Below are 23,921 nucleotides of genomic sequence, written 5' to 3' on the forward strand. Positions count from 1 at the left end.
TCTGCATTAGAAAAACATAAATTGGAAGTCGACTTGTTTTCTCATTTATTGTGTCAAAATTGGATATGGAATAACAGAAAAGAGGAATCACTGATCAACAATAGTATTCCCTGCCAAATAACAGGATTTGTGAAATTAAGATATGTAGAAATATGCCTCCCCTGACTTACGCGATCCCCCTACCAAACACACACGCAAAACCAGACTAGCGTAGAGTAGGCCAGAAGGCTAAATTGAAAAAGCTCTATCAAATAAAACAATGGCGGAGCCGCAAAAGTACGTCTGTGCAAGGGTGTTTATTTACATAGTGATTCTGGGGGGGGAAAACAGTACTGCCAACAAAAGTATACATTATGGGATAGCTAAAAACAATGCTGCCCCATCAACAGCTCAATCAAAATAATCCCCCTTTGAACTGAAAGAGAGGATCCTTTTGTAGGGGAAGCCCCTCCCATCAGAACATACCAAACACTTTAATTAATTAAGCAAATACCAACATCCAAGCCTAAATTTTCACTCAGCTAAACATATCATGAATTAGATACATTGCACCTTTGCAATCCATTTCTAATGATACAATATAACACGTTTAAAAAATCCCGTCACTACTGACATGGTGTCTTCAAATACGCCCATTCCCATAAACGAGCCATTCGGGACAGGCACTACAAAGCCAGCCCGATTGCTGTAGCTCTGGTCCTTATCCCAGCACACCCGGAAGCTACAGAGACGGAGAGAGAGGAACAGAAACATACAAACACTGCGTTCATCCATAACATTGATAGGTACAATAAACATTGCTTAAATTAAACATGAACTATTGTCTGTATATTCTTTATACCATAACAAACTGTTACTGACGTGAGGAAAGAATAAAGTGTGTTAATTACAGTACACTACCGGTCAAAAGTTTTAGAACACCTACTCATTCAAGGGTTTTTCTTTATTTTTACTATTTTCTACATTGTAGAATAATAGTGAAGACATCAAAACTTTGAAATAACACATATAGAATCATGTTGTAACCATAAATGTGTTAAATCAAAATAGATTTTATATTTGAGATTCTTCAAATAGCTACACTTTGCCTTGATGACAGCTTTGTACACTCTTGGCATTCTCTCAACCAGCTTCATGAGGTAGTCACCTGGATTGCATTTCAATTAACAGGTGTCCCTTCTTAAAAGTTAATTTGTGGAATTTATTTCCTTAATGCGTTTGAGCCAATCAGTTCTGTTGTGACAWGGTATCGGTGCTCAATAGCGTGCTCAATAGCATTGAGATCCGGGCTCTTCGCTGGCCATGGCAGAACACTGACATTCCTGTCTTGCKGGAAATCACGCACAGAACGAGTAGTACGGCTGGTGGCATTGTCATGCCATGTCAGGATGAGCCTGCAGGGAGGGTACRACATGAGGGACGAGGATGTCTTCCCTGTAACGCACAGTGTTGAGATTGCCTGCAATGACAACAAGCTCAGTCCGATGAGGCTGGACACACCGCCCCAGACCATGACGGACCCTCCACCTCCAAATCAATCCAGCTCCAGAGTACAGGCCTCTGTGTAACGCTCATTCCTTCGACGATAAACGTGAATCTGACCATCACCCCTGTTGAGACAAAACCGCGACTTGTCAGTTTAGAGCACTTTTTGCCTGTCCTGTCTGGTCCAGCGACGGTGGGTTTGTGCCCATTGGCGACGTTGTTGCCAGTGATGTCTGGTGAGGACCTGCCTTACAAATCAAATCACATTTATTTATATAGCCCTTCTTACATCAGCTGATATCTCAAAGTGCTGTACAGAATCCCAGCCTAAAACCCCAAACAGCAAGCAATACAGGTGTAGAAGCAACAGGCCTACAAGCCTTCAGTCCAGCCTCTCTAAGCCTATTGRGGACAGTCTGAGCACTGATGGAGGGATTGTGCATTCCTGGTGTAACTCAGACAGTTGTTGTTGCCATCCTGTACCTGTCCCGCAGGTGTGATGTTAAAATGTACCGATCCTGTGCAGGTATTGTTACACATGGTCTGCCACTGTGAGGATGATCAGCTGTCCGTCCTGTCTCCCTGTAGCGCTGTCTTAGGCGTCTCACATTACGGACATTGCAATTTATTGCCCTGGCCACATCTGCAGTCCTCATGCCGCCTTGCAGCATGACTAAGGCACGTTCACGCAGATAAGCAGGGACCCTGGGCATCTTTCTTTTGGTGTTTTTCAGTCAGTAGAAAGGCCTCTTTAGTGTCCTAAGTTTTCATAACTGTGACCTTGATTGACTACCGTCTGTAAGCTGTTAGTGTCTTAACGACCGTTCCACAGGTCCATGTTCATTAATTGTTTATGGTTCATTGAACAGTGTTTAAAACCTTTACAYTGAAGATCTGTGAAGTTATTTGGATTTTTACAAATTATCTTTGAAAGACAGGGTCCTGAAAAAGGAACGTCTTTTTTTGCTGAGGTAAGTTTTTTATTTTAGTATTGGAAATATCACATTTACATAAGTATTCAGACCCTTTACTCAGTACTTTGTTGAAGAACCTTTGGCAGCGATTACAGCCTCGAGACTTCTTGGGCATGCTACAAGCTTCACACACCTGTATTTGGGGAGTTTCTCTCATTCTTATCTGAAGATCCTCTCAAGCTCTGTCAGGTTGGATGGAGAGAGTCACTGCACAGCTATTTTCAGGTCTCTCCAAAGATGTTCGATCGGGTTCAGGTCCGGGCTCTGGCTAGGCCACTCAAGGACATTCAGAGACTTGTACCAAAGCCACTCCTATGTTGTCTTGGCTGTGTGATTAGGGTAGTTGTCCTGTTGGAAGGTGAACCTTTGCACCAGTCTGAGGTCTTGAGCACTCTGGAGCAGGTTTCCATCAAGAATGTCACTGTACTTTGCTCCGTTCATCTTTCCTCTCGATCCTGACTAGTTTCCCAGACCCTGCCGCTGAAAAACATCRCTACAGCATGATGCTGCCACCACCATTCTTTACCGTAGGGATGGTGCTAGGTTTCCTTCAGATGTGACGCTTGGCATTCAAGCCAAAGAGTTCAATCTTGGTTTCATCAGACCAGAGAATCTTGTTTCTCATGGTRAGAGTCCTTTAGGTGACTTTTGGAAAATTCCAAGCGGGTTGTCATGTGCCTTTTACTGAGGTGTGGCTTCCATCTGTCCACTCTACCATAAAGCCCTGATTGGTGGATTGCAGCAGAGATAGTTGTCCTTCTGGAAAGTTCTCCCATCTCCACAGAGGAACTCTGGAGCTCTGCCAGTGACCATCAGGTTCTTGGTGACCTCGCTAAACAAAGCCTTTCTACCCTGATTGCRCAGTTTGGCCGTGAGGCCAGCTCTTGGAATAGTCTTGATATTTCCAAACTTCTTCCATTTAAGAATGATGGAGGACACTGTGTTCTTGGGGACCTTCAATGCTAGGGAAATGTTTTGGTACCCTTCCCCAGATCTGTGCCTCAACACACTCCTGTCTCAGAGCTCAATGGACAATTCCTTTGACCTCATGGCTTGGTTTTTGCTCTGACATGCACTTTCAGCTGTGGGACCTTATATAGACAGGTGTGTGCCTTTCCAAATCATGTCCAATCAATTGAATTTACCACAGGTGGACTCCAATCAAGTTGTAGAAACATCTCAAAGATCAATGGAAACAGGATGCACCTGAGCTCAATTTCGAGTCTCATAGCAAAGGGTCTGATTACTTATGTAAATCAGATATTTCTGTTTTTTATTTTTAATACATTTGCAAACATTTAAAAAAAATCTGTTTTCGYTTTGTCACAGTGTGTAGATTGAGGAACATTTTAGAATAAGGCTGTAATGTAACAAAATGTGGAAAAAGGGAAMGGGTCTGAATACTTTCCGAATGCACTGTAAATAGCCTGAGGTGGACAGCCATTCACAGGCAAACAATTTGAAAGTGTCTAGTAGTCATCTATAGGTAATACCACATGACATGAGAGAGATGGAGAGACACACCTGCATCATGCCTAACAGGAAATGTAAAGAAAAGCTTTCCTTGAAGGATGGGGAAGGAGATGAAGGTCTCAGATGAAGTCCAAGCATTCTGTCCAGTTGTCCCTCAAACAGGCTTGCAGGTGCCATCAACCAAGAAAGATGGTCAAGAAAGAAAGAAAAAGACAGAGAGAGGGCACAAGATCAATAACCACTGTTGAGCGTTCTATTTAAAATAGTGTCAAACTGTTCTAGAGTCATATTGTTTCAGCACAGTAGGGTACAGCAGGGTTAGCGAAATATGCTGATTTACAGTCATGGGGCCAGGCTTATTGCTTCTCATCATGGTGTTGTAGGAGGCAGTAGTGCAGGACCTTGAGAGTATCACGTCCACTGTATAGGGCTGAGTGACTGAACTATGTGAAAGGTCATGTGTGAGTGTGAGAGAGCGAGGAATCAGTAATCAAGTAATATCAGACCGGATCAAAATCATTGATCATCCAGACAGGACGTATGTATACATTCTGAGAAGTAGGCCAATTGTTGTAGCAATAGTCGTGTTCACAACTGAAGAGTGTAGCCTACATCTGCCTTTCAGTGAGCAGGAAAGGATGTTTGTGAAGTATACCCATACCAATTTAAAGGCACATTTTTATTTACTGTATTGGCTGATGTAAGCACACACATCAGCACTGACTAGCTTAAATTGATATTGTTGCATGTGTAACAATTGCTAAGTTAGCTATACAAAATGCCAGATGGGTAAAAGTGCCACATAGTAACTGCAGTTCATTATTACTCAGTCAATAAGCACCATCTGTCAGCCAGAAAGTCTAGCTAAYTTAGCGACTAAAAGTAATGGAGAATTCTCACCTTTCTTCAGCAGGTAACTCTGTCTGGGCATTCATCTTGTAGCGTGTGAAGGGACTAACTTACTTACACTAGCTAGTATGARTACAGCCAGTAGCCAGGTAGGGCTAGCTCGCCAGACTGCTAGCTAGTGCAAGCKAACTTTGTTCAGTTGTTGAGTTTGTTCTATTGGCACGAAATTAAAATAGAATAAAATTTGTTATTTGTTTTCTGTAATTCCATGTCCCGTTTTTTACACAATAAATGAGAAACAAGTCCATTTTAGATTTTCAAATTCAGAAACCAAAAACGAAAATGAGTCCATTTATTCTCTGTAGTCTTTTGACTCAAATAACAAATGAACGGACGATAGACGGACCGGGTCGAGTACAGTGGATTTATTCGGTTTTCATCGTTACTGTTGTGTTTAACTTTCAAGTAATCGGTCTGGCTAACGACAAATAGCACAGGGACATAACGAAATAGATAGAAGTGACAGTCGGTTAGAAAAGGCGATTTGATCGGACAGAAACCGTACTAACGTTAGCTAGCTAATCTCTGTCAAATTAAATTGGTCAAAAGGGATGCCGTTGAAATCCAAATCAGACGGATATTTGGATTTAATGTCGTCTCATTTAATCGGCAGAAGCAGTTTTTCGATAAAAGGTTGTACGATAAATCAATTTCGAACGTGCATATTTTTAAATTGCTGAATTTTAGGAACTAACGTTAGTAGGTAACCTTAGTCTGACGAATTGAAATCACGGACCGAAAGTGCTACGCTAACATACTAGCTAATTTGGCTGGGCAGACAACAACAGATCTGTTTTGCATCATTGCCAAAGAAACATTGCGAGTGAAATTGGTGAAGACGTTTCAGTTCCACAAAGAGTGCTGACATTATCTTTGACTTTGGTAAGAAGGATTGTGTACATTAGCTACCTAGATAGTAACAGAGTTTTTTTGTGGGGGAGGGGATTAACGTTATCTAGTAAGAAAGAAAGGGGTTGGTCGTTTTGGGACTTTACTTTTTGTTTACCTTCTTTCTATATGTTTCCCCCATACYGGGTGTCTCCAATGATGTGTATGCTCATTAATGGGTCTGTGGAATCTAGTGCTGAGCGATTAATGCTTTTTGAGGTCGATTCGAATATTAAAAAATCATCACGATTTCGGTTTCGATTCATTTAAAAAAATATATTACATATTTTTGTTGTTGTGTATYTTACATTTGTTTTATTTGATTACTATTATTTCATTGGAAGTTATCATGTCATCTTTGTAGAGCTGCTGTCTGAGAAAATCACTATTTTGTAGTTCAAGGGGTCTGAATACTTCCCGAATGCACTATATGCATACTCCTGGGTGGTGAGGTGGTRTAAGGCACTGCATCTCAGTGCAAGAGGCGTCATTGCAGTCCCTGGTTTGAATCCAGGCTGCATTACATCCGYCTGTGATTGGGAGTCCCATTGGGCAGCGCACAATTGGCCCAGTGTCGTCRGGGGTAGGCCGTCATTGTAAATAAGAATTTGTTCTTAACTGACTTGCCTAGTTAAATAAAATAAATGTGCATTCGGAAAGTATTCAGACCCCTTCCCTTTTTCCACATTTTGTTCCGTTACAGCCTTATTCTAAAATGTTCCTCATCAATCTACAATAACTCATAATGACAAAGCAATTTAATATTTGTAATTTTTAAATTCAACATTTTGTGATTTGCGAGTTGAGTTAACAGAAAAAAAACAAATGGAATTCCAATAATTGATCCGAAGTCAGTCAATTAGTTGTTTAAAAACAAAAAAAATAAGCACCATTTTGGTTAATCGCTCAGCACTAGTGGAATTCAGACCATTTTCTGCTAACATACTTTTCTGGGCAAAATTTGATTGGCCTGGTCTGAGCCAACCAAGTAGATCAATAACTACACCATAGGGATAAAATATATTTGATACACCTCTTAGGAAGCAGTCAACAAGTATTATTGAATGTCCGATGGACTGTCTATTTTAACATTTCCCTTTCTTCTCACAGGCAGCAATGAAACTGTTAGAGAACAGCAGTTTGGAAGCTCTGGGCTCTCAACTTTGTGTTGAAACGGGAGAGTCTCACATCCTGGGCAGGTATTTACCATTACAGCACTGGACCAGCAGCGTCAGTAGATCAATTGACCTCATATCTAATCACATGGCACAAAGTGTTCTGTAAAGCCTGCAATACTGTTCCATGACTAACACAGGTTCAACATTTAACAGGGTGTACTGGCCATTAGGAGGCTTGTGTGTGAACTGCAAGTACATAGCCCCCCCCCCCCCCCCCCCCCCCTACTCAGGGGTGTATTTCTGATGGGGTTAAGAGGCTCTATTTTAGAAGGCAAGATTAACACTTTGGGGCTCTGTGGGAGCTGCAATAACAACATATGTCAAGGCTGAGGGCACTGATATGTAACACAGAGTAAACAACAGACTGTCAGAATAAGATGGTCAACTGAACTTAAACAAAATATACAGTACCAGTCAAACGTTTGGACACCTACACCTAATAGCGAAGACATCAAAACTATCTATCTGGAGCTCCAGCCCTTCCGGTTCTGTGTCTGTCACAAGGCAGAAAATAACTGTCACTGCTCTGTTATCAGATACATTAGCAATTGGGTCAAAACACAAGTTAACTTCGCTATCGTAGTACATACACTACCAGTCAAAAGTTTTTAGAACACCTACTCATTCAAGGGTTTTCTTTATTTTTACTATTTTCTACATTGTAGAATAATAGTGAAGACATCAAAACTATGAAATAACACTTGGAATCATGTAGTAACCAAAAAAGTGTTAAACAAATCAAAATATATTTTAGAATTCTTCGAAGTAGCCACCCTTTGCCTTGATGACAGCTTTGCACATGCTTGGCATTCTCTTCAACCAGCTTCACCTGGTATGCTTTTCCAACAGTCTTGAAGGAGTTCCCACATATGCTGAGCACTCGTTGGCTGCTTTTCCTTCACTCTGCGGTCCAAACTCATCCCAACATCTCAATTTGGTTGAGGTCGGGTGATTGTGGAGGCCAGGTCATTGATGCAGCACTCCATCACTCTCCTTATTGGTCAAATAGCCTTTACACAGCCGGAAGTGTGTTGGGTCGTTGTCCTGTTGAAAAACAAATGATCGTTTTGCTGGTGACAGTCAGTGATTTTATTAGAATTCAAGGCACACTTAACCAGTATGGCTACAACAGAATTCTGCAGCGATATGTTATCCTATCTGGTTTGCGCAAGGTGCAGAATTCTGTTGTAGCCATACTGGTTAAGTGTGCCTTGAATTCTAAATAAATCACTGACTCACCAACAATGACTCACCAACTATCACTCTATCACATCTCCTCCTCCATGCTTCACGGTGGGAACCACACATGCGGAGATCATCCGTTCCACTACTCTTACGTCTCAAAAGGACACGGCTGTTGGAATCAAAAATTCTCAAATTTGAACTCATCAGGTGAAAGGACAGATTTCCACCGGTCTAATGTCCATTGCTCGTGTTTCTTGCCCAAGCAAGTCTCTTCTTCTTTATTGGTCTTCTTTAGTAGTGGTTTCTTTGCAGCAATTCAACCATGAAGGCCTGATTCACGCAGTCTCTTCTGAACAGGTTGAATGTTGAGATGTGTCTGTTACTTGAACTATGTGAAGCATTTATTTGGGCTGCAATTTCTGAGGCTGGTAACTCTATGGAACTTTATCCTCTGCAGCAGAGGTTAACTCTGGGTCTTCTTTTCCTGTGGCGGTCCTCATGAAAGCCTGTTTTATCATAGCTCTTGGTGGTTTTTGCATCTGCACTTGAAGAAACTTTCAAAGTTCTTCAAATGTTCCGTTATTGACTGACCTTCATGTCTTAAAGTAATGATAGACTATCTTTTCTCTTAGCTTATTTGAGTTGTTCTTGCCATAATATGTATTTGTATAAGGTTATCTTCTGTATACCACCCATACCTTGTCACAACACAACTGATTGGCTCAAACTCATTAAGAAGAAATAAATTCTGCAAATGAACTTTTTAACCAGGCACACCTGTTAATTGAAATGCATTCCAGGTGACCTCATGTAGGCTACCTCATGAAGCTGGTTGAGAGAATGCCAAGAGTGTGGCAAAGCTGTCATCAAGGCAAAGGGTGGCTACTTTGAACAATCTCAAATATAAAATATATTTTTGATTTGTTTAACACTTTTTTTTGGTTACTACATGATTCCATCTGTGTTATTTCACAGTTTTGATTTTCCACAATGTAGAAAATAATACAAAGAAAAACCCTTGAATGAGTAGGTGTCCAAACCTTTGACTGGTACTAATATATATATATTTATACAGTGCCTTCGGGAAAGTGTTTCAGACCTTGACTTTTCCACATTTTGTTACGTTACAGTCCTTATTAAAGAATTTATTAAAACATGTTTTTTATCCTCAGCAATCTACACACAATACCCCATAATGGACAAAGCGAAAACAGGTTTTTTAGAAATTTTTGCAAATATATTAAAATCAGAAATACCTTATTTACATAAGTATTCCAGATCCTTTTAATATGAGACTCAAAATTGAGCTCAGGTGCATCCTGTTTTCCAAGATGGTTCTACAACTTGATTGGAGTCCACCTGTGGTAATTTCAATTTATTGGACATAGATTGGAAAAGGCACAACACCTGTCTATATAAGGTCCCACAGTTGACAGTGTATGTCAGAGCAAAAACCAAGCCATGAGGTCAAAGGAATTGTCAATAGAGCTCAGAGACAGGATTGTGTCGAGGGCACAGATCTGGGGAAGGGTACCAAAARATTTCRSRAGCWTTGAAGGTCCCCAAGAACACAGTGGCCTCCATCATTRTTAAATGGAAGAAGTTTGGAACCACCAAGACTATTCCTAGAGCTGGCCGCCTGACCAAACTGAGCAATCYGTGGAGAAGGGCCTTGGTCAGGMACGTGACCAAGAARCTGATGGTCATTCTGACAGAGCTGTAGAAACATCTCAAGGATTATCAATGGAAACAGSATGCAGAAAAATCATTRTTAGGTGAAGGCTGTAACGTAACAAAATGTGGTTAAAGTCAAGGGGTCTGAATACTTTCTGAAGGCACACACAACCTATCAATCTGTTTTTCTACCAAACACACACAAACCAAAACCACAATGATAGACACCTCTGTCAGAGATTGACGTCATAAAACCTGAAAGGGGTGTGTCGCCTCATGACGTGTCTGTGCTGAAGATAAGTGGTGTAGGCTACGTGATTTAAGTACCTGAGCAGGACCAGATGAGTCAATATCGTGTGTTATGCAGTAGAATTGCCATYGAAATGTAGCCCTATTCAATCCCTGTAGCGATTACTGGTAATGTGGAACATTTAGCTAAATAGGCATAATCTCTCTTGCAAAAAGTCTTGATCCCGCAAATAGGGTGATGGATGAGTGTTTTGTGTTATGCGACAGGGGGTTAGATTAACTGAACTGCAGCAGAGGGGTATACTAGGAACTCAATGAGTTAGCCCACCAACTTTGATAAACAACCAGAAATAACTATTTACTTTCTGGTTCATGAAGGAAGCTGAACTTCTTTGTGTTTTTGATTGTTGAGTTAAGCCTGAAATGGGCATGGTCTACTTATCTTCTTTTTTTAAATGAGTTATTTCTAGAATATTCAGGCAAGTTAGCAGGCTAAGTCATTGATACTTCTTAGTAGTATACCCTTCAGGCTTTGAGGTAACAGTAGGAACAGGGATGTTGCATAATGGACTCTAGGTTATGAAACCAGTGGATACAGTGATGGTGGTGATGACCTCTGTCCTGGCTATGATCAATAGGGGCAGTCTGATGCAGGACAGGGTGTACTCTTACAGGGCTTTGTGGCTATTTGTAGACTGTGTAATGGAGAGTGGTATGYAGCGTAAACCAGGGGTGAACGACTGACCCGTCGCATTGAAGCCACAAAGTTCAAGGCCGAATGCTGAACTGCAGGCATTGTTTAATTTTTTTAAAATTTAAAATTTTAAAAAAAATAGATCCCCCATTATAGGGTAAATCTGTATGAATTCAATAACTTCTTGACAGCATCCCTTTTGATTTAAACAAAACTTTCAATGCATGTTTGCCCATGGAAGAAGTAGTCAGAAAGTMACTTTTTCGAKCTGAATGCAAAAACATTCAGGMGATAGAGGTGCTCAAAGTTGACCCATTTTGCATACTCCACCGTACCATGAGAAATCTATGTCTTCATCACTGGAAAATATAAACGGTTGAGTTGGATATCATTTAAAAGCTTAAACAGGGTTGTTAAACTATTTTATTTCAGATGTTTTTTTTTACTTGAATTATCTAAAAATGCGTAGTCTCCGATTTTTTTTTTCTTCCTTCTTCATATTAGCGTATAGCTTAGAGCCTACTTTACATCATCAGTGGTTTTTGTTTCGTGCCCGACATCKGTTGAGACACAGCATGCTCTTGAATACAGGGTGGGTGGCATTTCAATCATAGAAATATAATTATAGAAATATAATTAACAGAGTGGACCTATCCCTTCAGACRACTGCAATTTAGCTGGTACACCATTGKAATMYAATAATAATTTGTACATCTAATTACAACCACAAAAAAGGCTGCCGGTCCTCCCACCGTCYAATGTCAACTTAAGTGGTCATGTCTATTCTATAATCTATATTTCTATGATTTTCAATAGGTTTCCTATGGAGGATTTACAGTATAATTTAAAACAACAGATATTCCCATTCAAGTCAAGATTCTCTGTGTGGACCTCAAACCATATTGTGGTACCTTTTTGAAAGTCAAAATGTAAATGTTATTCACATTTTCGTACATTTATCAGCCAAACATGACACCCACCCTGTATTCAAGAGCAGGTTGTGTCTCAACCGATGGCAGGCACAACACAAAACCTCAAATGTAAAATAGGGTCTAAGCTACAGCATATGAGAATAKCACAGGTGGACTCCAAGTTGTAGAAACACCTCAAGGATGATCAATGGAAACATGATGCACCTGAGCTCAATTTTGAGTCTCATAGCAAAGGATCTGAATACTTATGTAAATAAGGTGTTTTTGTTTTTTTAGATCTTTTTGCTTTGTCGTTATTGGGTATTGTGTGTACATTGATGATGAAAACATCTATTTAATCCATTTTAGAATAAGGCTGTAACGTAACAAAATGTGGAAAAAGGGAAGGGGTCTGAATGGTCTGTAAATCTCCCTTGTCTCACGTACCCCTAATATAGACAACAATCAATGTCTTATATATATACAAGACAATCACAATATGATACACAATTGGCACCAAAAGGCAGACCATATACTATCCCGGGCATTTTCTTCTCACTCACTTTTGAGACATGAAACTGCCTGTAGAGATTATAAGTTCCAAATTCTTTGCTTACCAAGAAGACGGTGAATGTTCCTAAGTGGCCATGTTACAGTTTTGACTTAAATCTGCTTGAAATATTATGGCAGGACTTGAACATTTATCTCTAGCCATGACCCCCAACATTGACAGAGCTTGAAGAATTTAAAAAAGAATAATAGGCAAATATTACACAATCCAGGTGTGCAAAGCTCTTTGAGACTTACCCAAGAAGACTAACAGCTGTAATTGCTGCCAAAGGTGTTTCTAACATGTATGGACTCAGGAAGCTGAATACTTATGCAATTACTATTTTATATATATATATATATCTCTCTACAGTGCATTTGGAAAGTATTCAGACCCCTTGACTTTTTTTACATTGTTAAGTTACAGGCTTATTCTAAAATGGTTTAATACAACATTTTCCTCATCAATCTACACACAATACCCCATAATGACGAAGCGAAAACAGGTTTTTAGACATTTTTGCAAATGTTTTAAAAATATTTAAAAAAACATAATTTATTTACATAGGTATTCAGACCCTTTGCTATAAGACTTGAAATTGAGCATCCTGTTTCCAGTGACCATCCTTGATGTTTCTACAACTTCATTGGAGTCCACCTGTGGTAAATTCAATTGATTGGACATGATTTGGGAAGGCATACACCGGTCTATATAAGGTCCCACAGTTGACAGTGCATGTCAGAGCAAAAACCAAGCCATGAGYTRGAAGGAATTGTCCGTAGAGCTCCGAGACAGGATTGTGCAGAGGCACAGATCTGYAGAAGGGTACCAAAACATTTCTGCAGCATTGAAGGMCCCCCAAAAACACAGTAGGCTCCATCATTCTTAAATGGAAGAAATTTAGAACCGCCAAGACTCTTCCTAGAGCTGGCCGCCGGGCCAAACTGGCAATCAGGGGAGAAGGGCCTTGGTCAGGGAGGTGACCAAGAACCCGATGGTCACTCTGACAGAGCTTAAGAGTTCCTCTGTGGAGATGGGAGAACCTTCCAGAAGGACAACCATCTCTGGAGTACTCCACAATCAGGCCTTTATGGTAGAGTGGCCAGACGGCAGCCACTCCTCTGTAAAAGGCACATGACAGCCTGCTTGGAGTTTGCCAAAATGCACCGAAAGACTCAGACCAGGAGAAACAAGATTCTCTGGTCTGATGAAACCAAGGTTGAACTGTTTGGCCTGAATGCGAAGCGTCACGTCTGGAGGAAACCTGGCGCCATCTCTACGGTGAAGCACGGTGGTGGCAACATCATGCTGTGGGGATGTTTTTCAGCGGCAGGGACTGGGAGTCTAGTCAGCATCGAGCCAAAGATGAACGGAGCAAAGTATAGAGAGATCCTTGATGATAACATGCTCCAGAGTGCTCAGGAACTCAGACTGGGGCAAAGGTTCACCTTCCAACAGGACAACAACCCTAAGCACAAAGCTAAGACAACGCAGTAGTGGCTTCGGGACAAGTCTCTGAATATCCTTGAGTTGTCAAACCAGAGCCCGGACTTTAACCRGATCTAACATCTCTGGAGAGACCTGAAAATAGCTGTGCAGCGACGCTCCCCATRCAACTTGACAGAACTTGAGAGGATCTGCAGAAAAMAATGGAAGAAACTCCCTAAATACAGGTATGCCAAGCTGGTTTCGTCATACCCAAGAAGATTAGAGGCTGTAATCACTGCCAAGGTGCTTCAACAAAGTAGTGAGTAAAGGRTCTGAATACTTATATAAATGTAATATTTCAGTTTAAAAAATYAATCAAAAATAATACTTAAAAAAAAGTTTTTACTTTGTCATTCTGGGGTATTGTGTGTAGATTGAGGAGGGGGAAACAATGTAAAACATTATAGAATAAGGCAATATACAACACAATATAGAAAAAGTCAAGGGGATTGAGTATGAGAAGAATGTGAAAAATCTTTTGCGTGTGTGTGTGTGATGTGATAGTGTCATATATATATATACATATAATATATATTAATACAGTATGGGAAGTCGGAAAGTTTGCATACACCTTAGCCAAATACATTTGAACTCAGTTTTTCACAATTCCTGACATTTGATCCGAAGAAAATGCCCCGTTATTAGGTCAGTTAGGATCACCACATTTTAAGAATGTGATAATGTCAGAATAATGATAATAGAATAATTATTTTTTTCAATTTTATTCTTCATTCAACATTCTCAGTGGGTCAGAAGTTTACTACACTCAATTAGTATTGCGGTAGCATTGCCTTTTTACTTGGGTTAAATGTTTCGGCTAGCCTTCCACAAGCTTCCCACAATAAGTTGGGAGAATTTTGGCCCATTCCTCCTGACAGGCGGCGTGTAACTAGTCAGGTTTGTAGGCCGCTTGCTCGCACATGCTTTTTCAGTTCGCCACCACATTTTCTATAGGATTGAGGTCAGGGTTTTTGATGGCCACTCCAATACCTTGACTTGTTGTCCATAAGCCATTTTGCACACTTTGGAAGTTGCTCTGGGGTCATTGTCCATTGAAGACCATTTCGACCAAGCTTTACTTCCTCACTGATGTCTTGAGTGTTGCTTCAATATATCACATAATTTTCTGCCTCATGATGCCATCTATTTTGTGAGTGCACCAGTCCCCTGGAGCAAAGCACCCCCACAACATGATGCTGCCACCCTGTGCCTCACAGTTGGTGATGGTGTCTTCGGCTTCCAAGCCTCCCGTTTTTCCTCCAAACGTAACGATGGTCATTATGGCCAAACAGTTCTATTTTTGTTTCATCAGACAGATGAAAAAGTACGATTTGTCCCATGTGCAGTTTCAAACGATTATCTGTCTTTTTTATGGCGGTTTTGAGCAGTGGTTTCTTCCTTGCTGAGCGGCCTTTCAGGTTATGTCTATATAGGACTCGTTTTACTGTGGATATAGATACTTTGTATCTCTTTCCTCCAGCATCTTCTCAAGGCTCTTGCTGTTGTTCTGGGATTGATTTGCACTTTTCGCACCAATGTACGTTCATCTCTAGGAGACAGAACGCATCTCCTTCCTGAGCGGTATGACGTGGTACCTTCAGGCGTTTGGAAATTTCTCCAAGGATGAACCAGACTTGTGGTCTACAATTTTTTCTGAGGTCTTGGCTGATTTCTTTTGAATTCCCATGATGTCAAGCAAAAGACACTGAGTTGAGGGTAGGCCTTGAAATACATCCACAGGTACACCTCCAATTGACTCAAGATTAATGATGTCAATTAGTCTATCAAAGCTTCTAAGCCGTGACATCATTTTCTGGAATTTTCCACGCCGCTGTTTAAAGGCACCAGTCCAACTTAGTGTATGTAAACTTCTGACCAACTGGAGTTGTGATACAGTGAATTATAAGTGAAATAATCTGTCTGTAAACAATTGTTGGGAAAATTTACTTGTCATGCACAAAGTAGATGTCCTAACCGACAAAACCTGCCAAAACTATAGTTTGTTTAACAAGAAATTTGTGSAGTGGTTGAAAAATGAGTTTTAATTACTCCAAKCTAAGTGTATGTAAACATCCGACTTCAACTGTCTATATGTAATTTTTGTGGAAGACAATCGTGGTACCAATATTTGCTTCTATTATACAAAATGTATGTTCTTGAAACAATTTATTTAAAATTCGCACACAGAAGAAGTTTTTAAGGGTCATTTTAATTGCTAATTGCAGCCGTCAGTACCCCAGTCAGCCTTCAACTTGAGATACTCAATGAGAGGGCGCAGCCCTGAGCTAGCTTGCAACATCACTTCCTGGAGTAGCTGAAACTGCACATTTTATGTATCCATTGGACGCCATCTTAACAAATGTTTTTTGGCTTCAAATGCGCTATTGAGTCTACACATAGGAATGAATGGTGTCACGTGATCAATGACTTTATCTATTCATACGCAGTCATTTGCATAGAGACACATACACACACAGATAAGGACTGAAACAGCTACCAAGTGCTTGTGTTTAGACTGCTGCTTACTGAATTAGAATGGGAAACAATGGCAGCAAGAGCCGTGCTGGCACAATGTGACACAATGAGGCTGCTTCTTTCCACCCTAATAAAGAGCCAAACGTCTGCCAATACTCAGCAAAGTTCAACTGGACCCATTACTAATGATCAACAGAGCACACACTCGCACAGGAATTTGAGGAAGTTCACAAATTCTGTCAGTGAAAAGTTTTCCTTAGAATGTCAATTTCTGGATAATGTATTTATTTGATTGAACCAGGAAGTCTGTTACAAATAGGCCTACACCCACAACAACTATCCTTTATATCCTAATTTGTGCGTTTATTCACAACTAGGCCTAATTTTCCACAGGTTATTAGCTCAGCTTTTTAGGTCAACTTTTCTATGGGTTTCAGATCATCCCAGTTGTCCCTGTTTGTTCAATATTTGTCTGTTAATGAAAACTAGGCCAGTCATGTCACCACCCCCCGTGACCTTTGCTCCTTCCCATAATAAGACTGGGCCACAGTGTGTCTCTGAGCCAGATTTTGGGTTGCACAACCTCTGCTCTTACATAACTGGGGGTGAAGGAAAAATAAACACATGACTAGACTCTGCTCCACTCCCTCTGCATTCCACCCATACCCCTCAAATAGAGCACAGTGAAACAGAGACACAGACACAGATACTTGTTCAAAGCAATAAATACAGAACACGAGACATACAGTGCCTTGCAAAAGTATTTAGACCTCTTGGATTTTCTTCACATTTTATTGTGTTACAAAGTGGGATTAAAATAGATTTAATTGTCATTGTTTGTCAACAATGCACAAAATATTATGTCAAAGTGGGGGGAGAATGTGCCCTTTTTTAAAAATGATAAAACATTTAATATCTAGAATATAGTCGTGGCATAAGTATTCAGCCCCTTTGTTTAGGCAAGCCTAAATTAGTTCAGGAGTAAAATGTTGCTTAACAAATCACAAAGTTACATGGACTCACTCTGTGTGAAGTTATAGGGGTTGACATTATTTTAAAAATACTAACCCTTCCTCTCTCCCCTCAGCCAGGTATTGCATTTCAAGCAKAGATTCGACTACAAAGACCAGGGAGCTTTTCGAAAGCCTCGTAAAAAAGGACAGCGATTTGTAGATGGTTAACAATAACAAATCGGACATTGAATATATTTTTAAGCGTGGTCTAGTTAATTATGCTGTGCATTATGCATGGCTTGACATGTAACTTTTTTTTGCCACTTGTCCTTTTCTTTTACTTGTCCAATAGCACAAGTCACTTGTATAAATAAAAAAGCATTGAGGCTGATGCAACAGATCAGACCGTTTAGCTTAAAATGTTGACGTTTTATTTCTTCATATTATAAGCTCAACAATGCGCACATGGCTGTTGGCTATATGCGAATGTTCCAAAATGCAATTAGCAGGGAAAATACCATTCTCTAAAAGCGCACCTCACGCACAAGTAGTTTCATGTGACAGAGATGAAAGTATCCATTAGAAATGAAGAAAGGGGAGATCTAAAGATGCATCAACTAGCATGGGTTACTAATATGACTAGTATTATGCGTTTGGCTGTAGGACAATTAAAGAACGTTGATTTCAAAGCCAATAGAACACGAGAAATGCTGGTTTTAATGGCATATTAAGGGTTTCGAAAATAATTCCTTCATTTCAGTGGTCGTATTTTGTTTAGGCTACTTTGAAACATGACATACTTCATAAAATGACATACAATGTCCAGGTTTTAAACAATTAAGTTTTATGGTTAAATAGATTTTAAAATGTTGACCGCCTCCGCTCAGATTCAAGGTAGGTGATGTTGCGGTGCACAACATGCACTGTCCTTCACTCTCTGGTCTTGTGACCATTTGATCTACCGTTAATTATCCTTCATTATGTTAGTCAAACATGACTGGTGTTTAGCCTATATTTATGTAATTAAAACTCTCATTAAAGTTTGMCTACATTTTCCTGGTGCTTCTGTTATGTCAGCATCGGTTTGGACATGAGGCTGTAGCCAGTATGCATATCACCTTCACTTTGACTTGTCGTTTTTTATTTATTTATGTAGGCTACATTAAACCGATTTTAATATTATTCCAGTGTTGGCCTCTGAAAAAATTCTGATCGGAGTAATTGTTTGATATTGTGATTTCTGTGTTTTCCATTTCTACTTTTCCATTCGGACTACTTAAATCTACAGTATATTCTTCTTGTCTGAATTTATTTTTTAAAAATGTTACTTGTCGCAGACAGGAGGACTAGCGTTAATGTCGATCCCCGCATTATGTATTAAACCACCCAGAAACCTAAAAGATACAGTCGTCCTTCTGAACTGAGCTGTAGGAGAYGGATGAAACTGCTCAGGGATGAGGCTATTGATGATTTTTTAAACGGTGTGGTAAACTGTTGGGTTGAGCGTGCAGAGATTGACACAGAGAKAGGGAGGTTTTAGTCCGCAAAAACAACTTTACTAGGACAGAAAATAAACATAACAAAGAAAATCACTTAGGTCTTGAAATACATCCACAGTTACACCTCCAATTGCCTATCAGAAGCTTCTGAAGCCATGACATCATTTTCTGGAATTTTCCAAGCTGTTTAAAGGCACAGTCAACTTATGACCCACTGGAATTGTGATACAGTGAATTATAAGTGAAATAATCTGTCTGTAAACAATTGTTGGAAAAATTACTTGTGTTAAGCACAAAGTAGATGTCCTGGTGATCCAGTGGCGAAAGCAAAGATATTTCATCCGAGTGGAGAATTGCAACTGAAGCACAAAATGTGTCCATTTTTCTTGCTCAAGATATTGTTTGTGTTTTATCCTTCATTTTATGAGTGAAAAARGCAAAATCCTGCGTTAGCATGACCCCTGAGTATTGAATTCTGGACATGACTAGTTTGATACAATACCCATGTCCTCCTTGGTCAGTAGCTAAATGGATGTCCACTTGACAAAAGTTAACTCTGGGTTTTTTGTCTGTCTCTATAGGATCGAYAGCTACTCCTGCAAGATGGCTGGTGATGACAAGCACATGTTTAAGCAATTTTGCCAGGAGGGGGAGCCACATGTCCTAGAGGCCCTCTCACCCCCCCAGTCCAGCGCCACCAGCCCACCCCAGTAAGTACCACAGCCACACCCCTTATCAATGTTTACATAACACGGAAATCACACCAGGAATGAAACGGAAGCAAACAGGGAGGGACTGCCTGTCTTCCATTGCGGAAAGTTTTGCTATGGTGTGCACTAATGCATTGATACTGGTGTTGTCACAGTATTAGTCTCTTATGTGGCACAKTAAGGGGGTGGCAGGTAGCCTAGCGGTTAAGAGCATTGGTCTAGTAACCATAAGGTCACTGGTTCGAATCCCTGAGCCGACTAGGTGAAAAATATGTCTGTGCCCTAGGTTAATTKAATTAAACTTCCCAACCAAATTACTGAACTCTCTCCCTCTCTCTCTACTCATCTCACTTGTTTTGTGCAGACTGGGGAAGAGCAGTGAGGACGCCGAAAACCCTCTGAGTGACAAGTGTTGCAGGAAGACCTTGTTCTACCTCATCACCACGCTCAACGAGTCGTTCAGGCCCGACTACGACTTCAGCGCAGCCCGGGCCCACGAGTTTAGCCGTGAGCCCAGCCTCAACTGGGTCAGTAGCACTGCCTCTGCTCCTCTCATGATTACACCACTTTAGAATGACTTTAAACCAATCTAYATGGGCGGTCATTCATGCCTAATTTCAGCATTGCCCAGATACTCATYTACAGATACTTTGAATCTTCCCATGCAAGTCCCGGAAGCACATTGTTACAAAGCCATACACATAAGGGGAAGGTAGTGAGTTTTTTACAAGGGGCTTATGGAATATCACAGGCTGTAAGATAGAGGTGTCAAACTCAATTCCTGGAGGGTCATGTCTGCTGGTTACTTTTATTTCCTTTCGTTTTGTGTCTAATGAAGACCTAAACCACCAGGTGACTAAGCAATCACCATAATTCTAAKCTGATTTATCACAATAACCTGAAARGATCGATCAAGTACAGCCACTCGGCCCTCCAGGATTTGAGTTTGACAGGTCTACACATCTGTGAGGAGAATACGTCGTCCTAATGATTGTGTGCCGTGTCTCCCCCAGGTGGCGAATGCGGTGAACAGCAGCCTGTACTCATCAGTTGGKGTGGAGTTCAACTCCCTGGGGCCTGAGCTGTGGAACTCCATCGACCAGGAAATTTGCCTGCAGGAATGTGATATTTACAGGTGTGCGTGTGTGGGAGATATGGTGGTCCCGCGTGGCTCAGTTGGTAGAGCACTGCGCTTGCAACGTCAGGGTTGTGTATTCGATTATCACGGTGGACCAGTACAAAAAAATAAATGCATGCATTCACTGCTGTAAGTCGTTCTGGATAAGAGCGTCTGCTAAATGACTCAAATGTGAACGTAAATGTATATGCTGCTTGTTGTGTTTGTCGCCMSTATATGTASTATATTTATATGTCCTTATTTSTCCTCAGCTACAACCCTGACCTGGACTCAGACCCCTTTGGGGAGGAAGGCAGCCTCTGGTCCTTCAACTACTTCTTCTACAACAAGAAGCTGAAGAGGATTGTATTCTTCACCTGTCGCTCCGTCAGGTGAGCAGCCACAGCGGGCTTCAGTCTGACTCCATTATCAAGGCAATCTGTGACGATACACGTATGAGTTTGTTAGTTCAACAGCCAGTCAGAAATTGTTTCTGGCACGTGGATGACTTTCTATGGTCCAATGTGTATGATCTAAAATTGGAAAATCTGTCTCATGTTGCTGGTATGAATTGCTCACACCAAACCAGCACAGCAGCAGGAGTTGATTGGSCGTGACGTGCCGAGGCAGCTTGTTCACAACCCAAAGCCTGTCTGATCTCATGATGTGTGAGACTATTATCCATTACCAGGAGGACAAAAATGCCAGGAAAGGGGACTACTAGGTCAACTCCAAACCCTCCACAAACAATCTGTCAACCAGAGCAACCACATGTACCTGTATGTTTGAATAATGAGGCATGATTTTTCCGCTTTATTTCCGCAGTGTCTTGAGTGGGTATGGCTGCGGTTGTCTGGACAACGAGTTGGACATGGAGCTGGATGATGAAGAGGAGATGGACGGATTCACTGAGGACAGGTGGGATCATGTTACTATAGTAATGTTACTACCTGCTTATACTCTTCTAGTGCACCAATGGGCCTCAGTCTTACATATATCCTTTTGTCTGTGCATGGGGGTTACATTTGGGTTTCGTGTCTAAATAGAGCCATGATTGACACTGCCTTGTTCTTCCCCCGTCGGCAGGTTCCCCAGAGCTCTTTGTGTCTAGGCACACCCAGGCCTTAACATCTAGGCTTTACAACCTCCTCCCCCTTCCCCCATCCTGTTTCTTTTTTCCTCATCTATCCTGTTTTTTTTTCTTTGTCTCGATGTTCTGTACAGCATGACCCAGGAAGCCATTTGCTCATGTAGAGGAAATACATTTGTCCCCCCCCCCATTGACAAGTGCATGTTTCACACCTTTCACATCAGCTGGATCCGACCCATACCGTGAAGGACATTTTCTAAATGCCCAGGGCAACTGGGATCTAGGTCTCCTGTTTATTGTGCTTTCTCTATCTTCCGTTGTCACTGAGCTAAGAACTGACTCTGTGCCTGATCATTTGATGGAAGGACCTTCCCACGCCTCTCACACCCACATCCTCTTGACCTGAAACCAGCCTCTGCTTGGATGCTGCACTCAAAGAAACCCTCCCAATACTTATTGGATCTGTCTTGGATATTTATGGTCAAGAGAGACCATGGACAGCTAACCCTGACAAGCAAACATTCTCTTTTATTTAAAAAAAATCGCAGCAAATGATGTCACAGAAACCGCTGTGTAAGTGGAGATAGAAGTCCACAGTGCAACACCAGCATCAGTGAGAGCCATGGAAGGGGAGGGGCTTATTACATCAAACCTCTCCTCCAATCCCACACTGGGTAGAGGGTGGGACAACGACAGCTAATTCGATTGACTGTCTATCCAGCTGATTTCCATTTGTGACTGCTTCCTTTGTGTGGCTTMTATGCTTGACAGTGGTGTTAATGTGAGAACTGAAAACTTTTATAGCGCCTTTAAACAAATGCTGCTTTTGTAATGGAAACATTGTAATATCTTATGTTGTCTTATTACTGCACATGACATGTGTAGATGGGAGATGGAGATGACTCTGCCAAGGAAAGCAATATGACATCAGACTTGCAGCTTATACAAGATCACTTTCATGAGCGCCTCTGTCACCTTGTTCTGCCTATCAACCATGTTCCTCAATGTGTGATTTTTCTGGTTCCCTTAGGTTAGCCTAAATCATATTGTGAAACTTGTACCCATTTTACACTGCTACAATCATCCATTAATTTTATGCTCAAACATTGCAAAGGCTTTGATGTGAAGCCAAGTGAATGTACTAAACACAGGCAGCAAAGGCATCAGTGATATTTCCAGTAATATTATTAAAGTGTTTTACAGTATTTTTTAGAAAGAAAGACCCGTTTATCTCTGTTCCCTGTGTAAGGCTTGTGAACTCCCATGATGACCTCTGTTCAGGACCTGTTTTGATTATACAGCATATGTTAATAAAGTTGTGTTTGAACCAAATAGTGTCSTCTGTGTTGTCATAGAGAGTGGACACGTGCAACTCACCCAACACAACACATCCCACTCACAGGGAAGAAGAGGACCAAAATGAAGATGTTTTGAACAGTAATGACTACAATGTGATACGGCAATGTAAGGTATAGTTAACCATGTTTCCTACAAGAGGAACGGTTATGTTTCACCTCACACTACAACCTTTTTAATAACTAAAAGTGTTCCTATGGACATTGTTGAGTAATGCAAAGAAACATGGAAGGGGCTTTAAACTTGGTCCTGCTCAATCCGTCTTCCTTAAATTAGGTAAGAGGCAGAGAACATAGACCTCATTTAACAATGGTAAAGCTTCAATAAATAATTGGAATAGCARAAGCTATACTTATCWCCAGGGGCGCAACTTTGGTTTTAGAATTGGGGGAAACATACATTTATTTGTTTATCCAGTCGGATAAACACTCCAAACAGCCTACCCGACCGCTTGGAGGCGTCTGCATGGTCCTAAAGCACTCCGTAGCCTCGTTTTGTATCACATCCCAATGATAAAACTGGGGAGGACAAAAATGCTATTTCAGAATGTGGGGGGGACGTGTCCCTCCCGTCCCCAGTGAAAGATGCGCCCCTGCTTATCACGACTGATTTAACATTTTAATGTTCTTACATGGTAAATGGCGGTCATCTTAATCTTGGAGACTAGAGGTATGATCAGGGGAGAAAAGGACCAGGGCAGGAAAGTCCAGAAGCGGAACTATGGCTAGGGAACACCAAACCAGGCAGGTAGAGATTGACTTCAGACAGATGGATGCTACAGCTAGATAGAGGGGCTCAAAACCCCTCGTGCAGTGGGGATGAAGCAGAAAAGAGAAACATGTAGTGGGGTTAATATCTCATTAAGCCAATAACCAAAACTTCTACACTATAACAGCACAGCTACAGAAACAAAAGGAGTCTAGGAACACAAATGAAAAGAAAATTGAATGAAAAGTAAAAGTACAAGAATGGATGAAGAGGGGTTGAAGGGGAGAGAATGGATGGATAGAGAGAGGTTATACAAAGTTTTAACCTAATATAGAAATCCCTGCATGCTACTCCT

General features: G+C 41.0%; 1 protein-coding gene and 1 long non-coding RNA gene across 2 annotated transcripts; one reads left to right on the top strand and one right to left on the bottom strand.

Annotated features, from left to right (window-relative positions):
- Window positions 1-281: 281 nt before the first annotated feature.
- Window positions 282-4,923, bottom strand: LOC111973146 (uncharacterized). The gene is made up of 2 exons (XR_011480952.1): window positions 4,833-4,923; window positions 282-4,095 (listed from the first exon to the last, which is right to left on the bottom strand). It is a non-coding gene; the product is annotated as an uncharacterized lncRNA (long non-coding RNA).
- On the top strand, window positions 4,887-22,834 carry LOC111973145 (repressor of RNA polymerase III transcription MAF1 homolog). The gene is made up of 8 exons (XM_024000396.2): window positions 4,887-5,723; window positions 6,840-6,928; window positions 19,167-19,295; window positions 19,660-19,822; window positions 20,309-20,430; window positions 20,685-20,804; window positions 21,238-21,330; window positions 21,499-22,834. The coding sequence occupies exons 2-8, from the start codon at window positions 6,846-6,848 to the stop codon at window positions 21,521-21,523; spliced, it is 735 nt and encodes a 244-aa protein (XP_023856164.1). The 5' UTR covers window positions 4,887-5,723; window positions 6,840-6,845; the 3' UTR covers window positions 21,524-22,834.
- The last annotated feature ends 1,087 nt before the right edge of the window (window positions 22,835-23,921 follow it).

This window comes from Salvelinus sp. IW2-2015, linkage group LG14 (genome assembly GCF_002910315.2).
Source record: "Salvelinus sp. IW2-2015 linkage group LG14, ASM291031v2, whole genome shotgun sequence".
NCBI lineage: Eukaryota > Metazoa > Chordata > Actinopteri > Salmoniformes > Salmonidae > Salvelinus > Salvelinus sp. IW2-2015.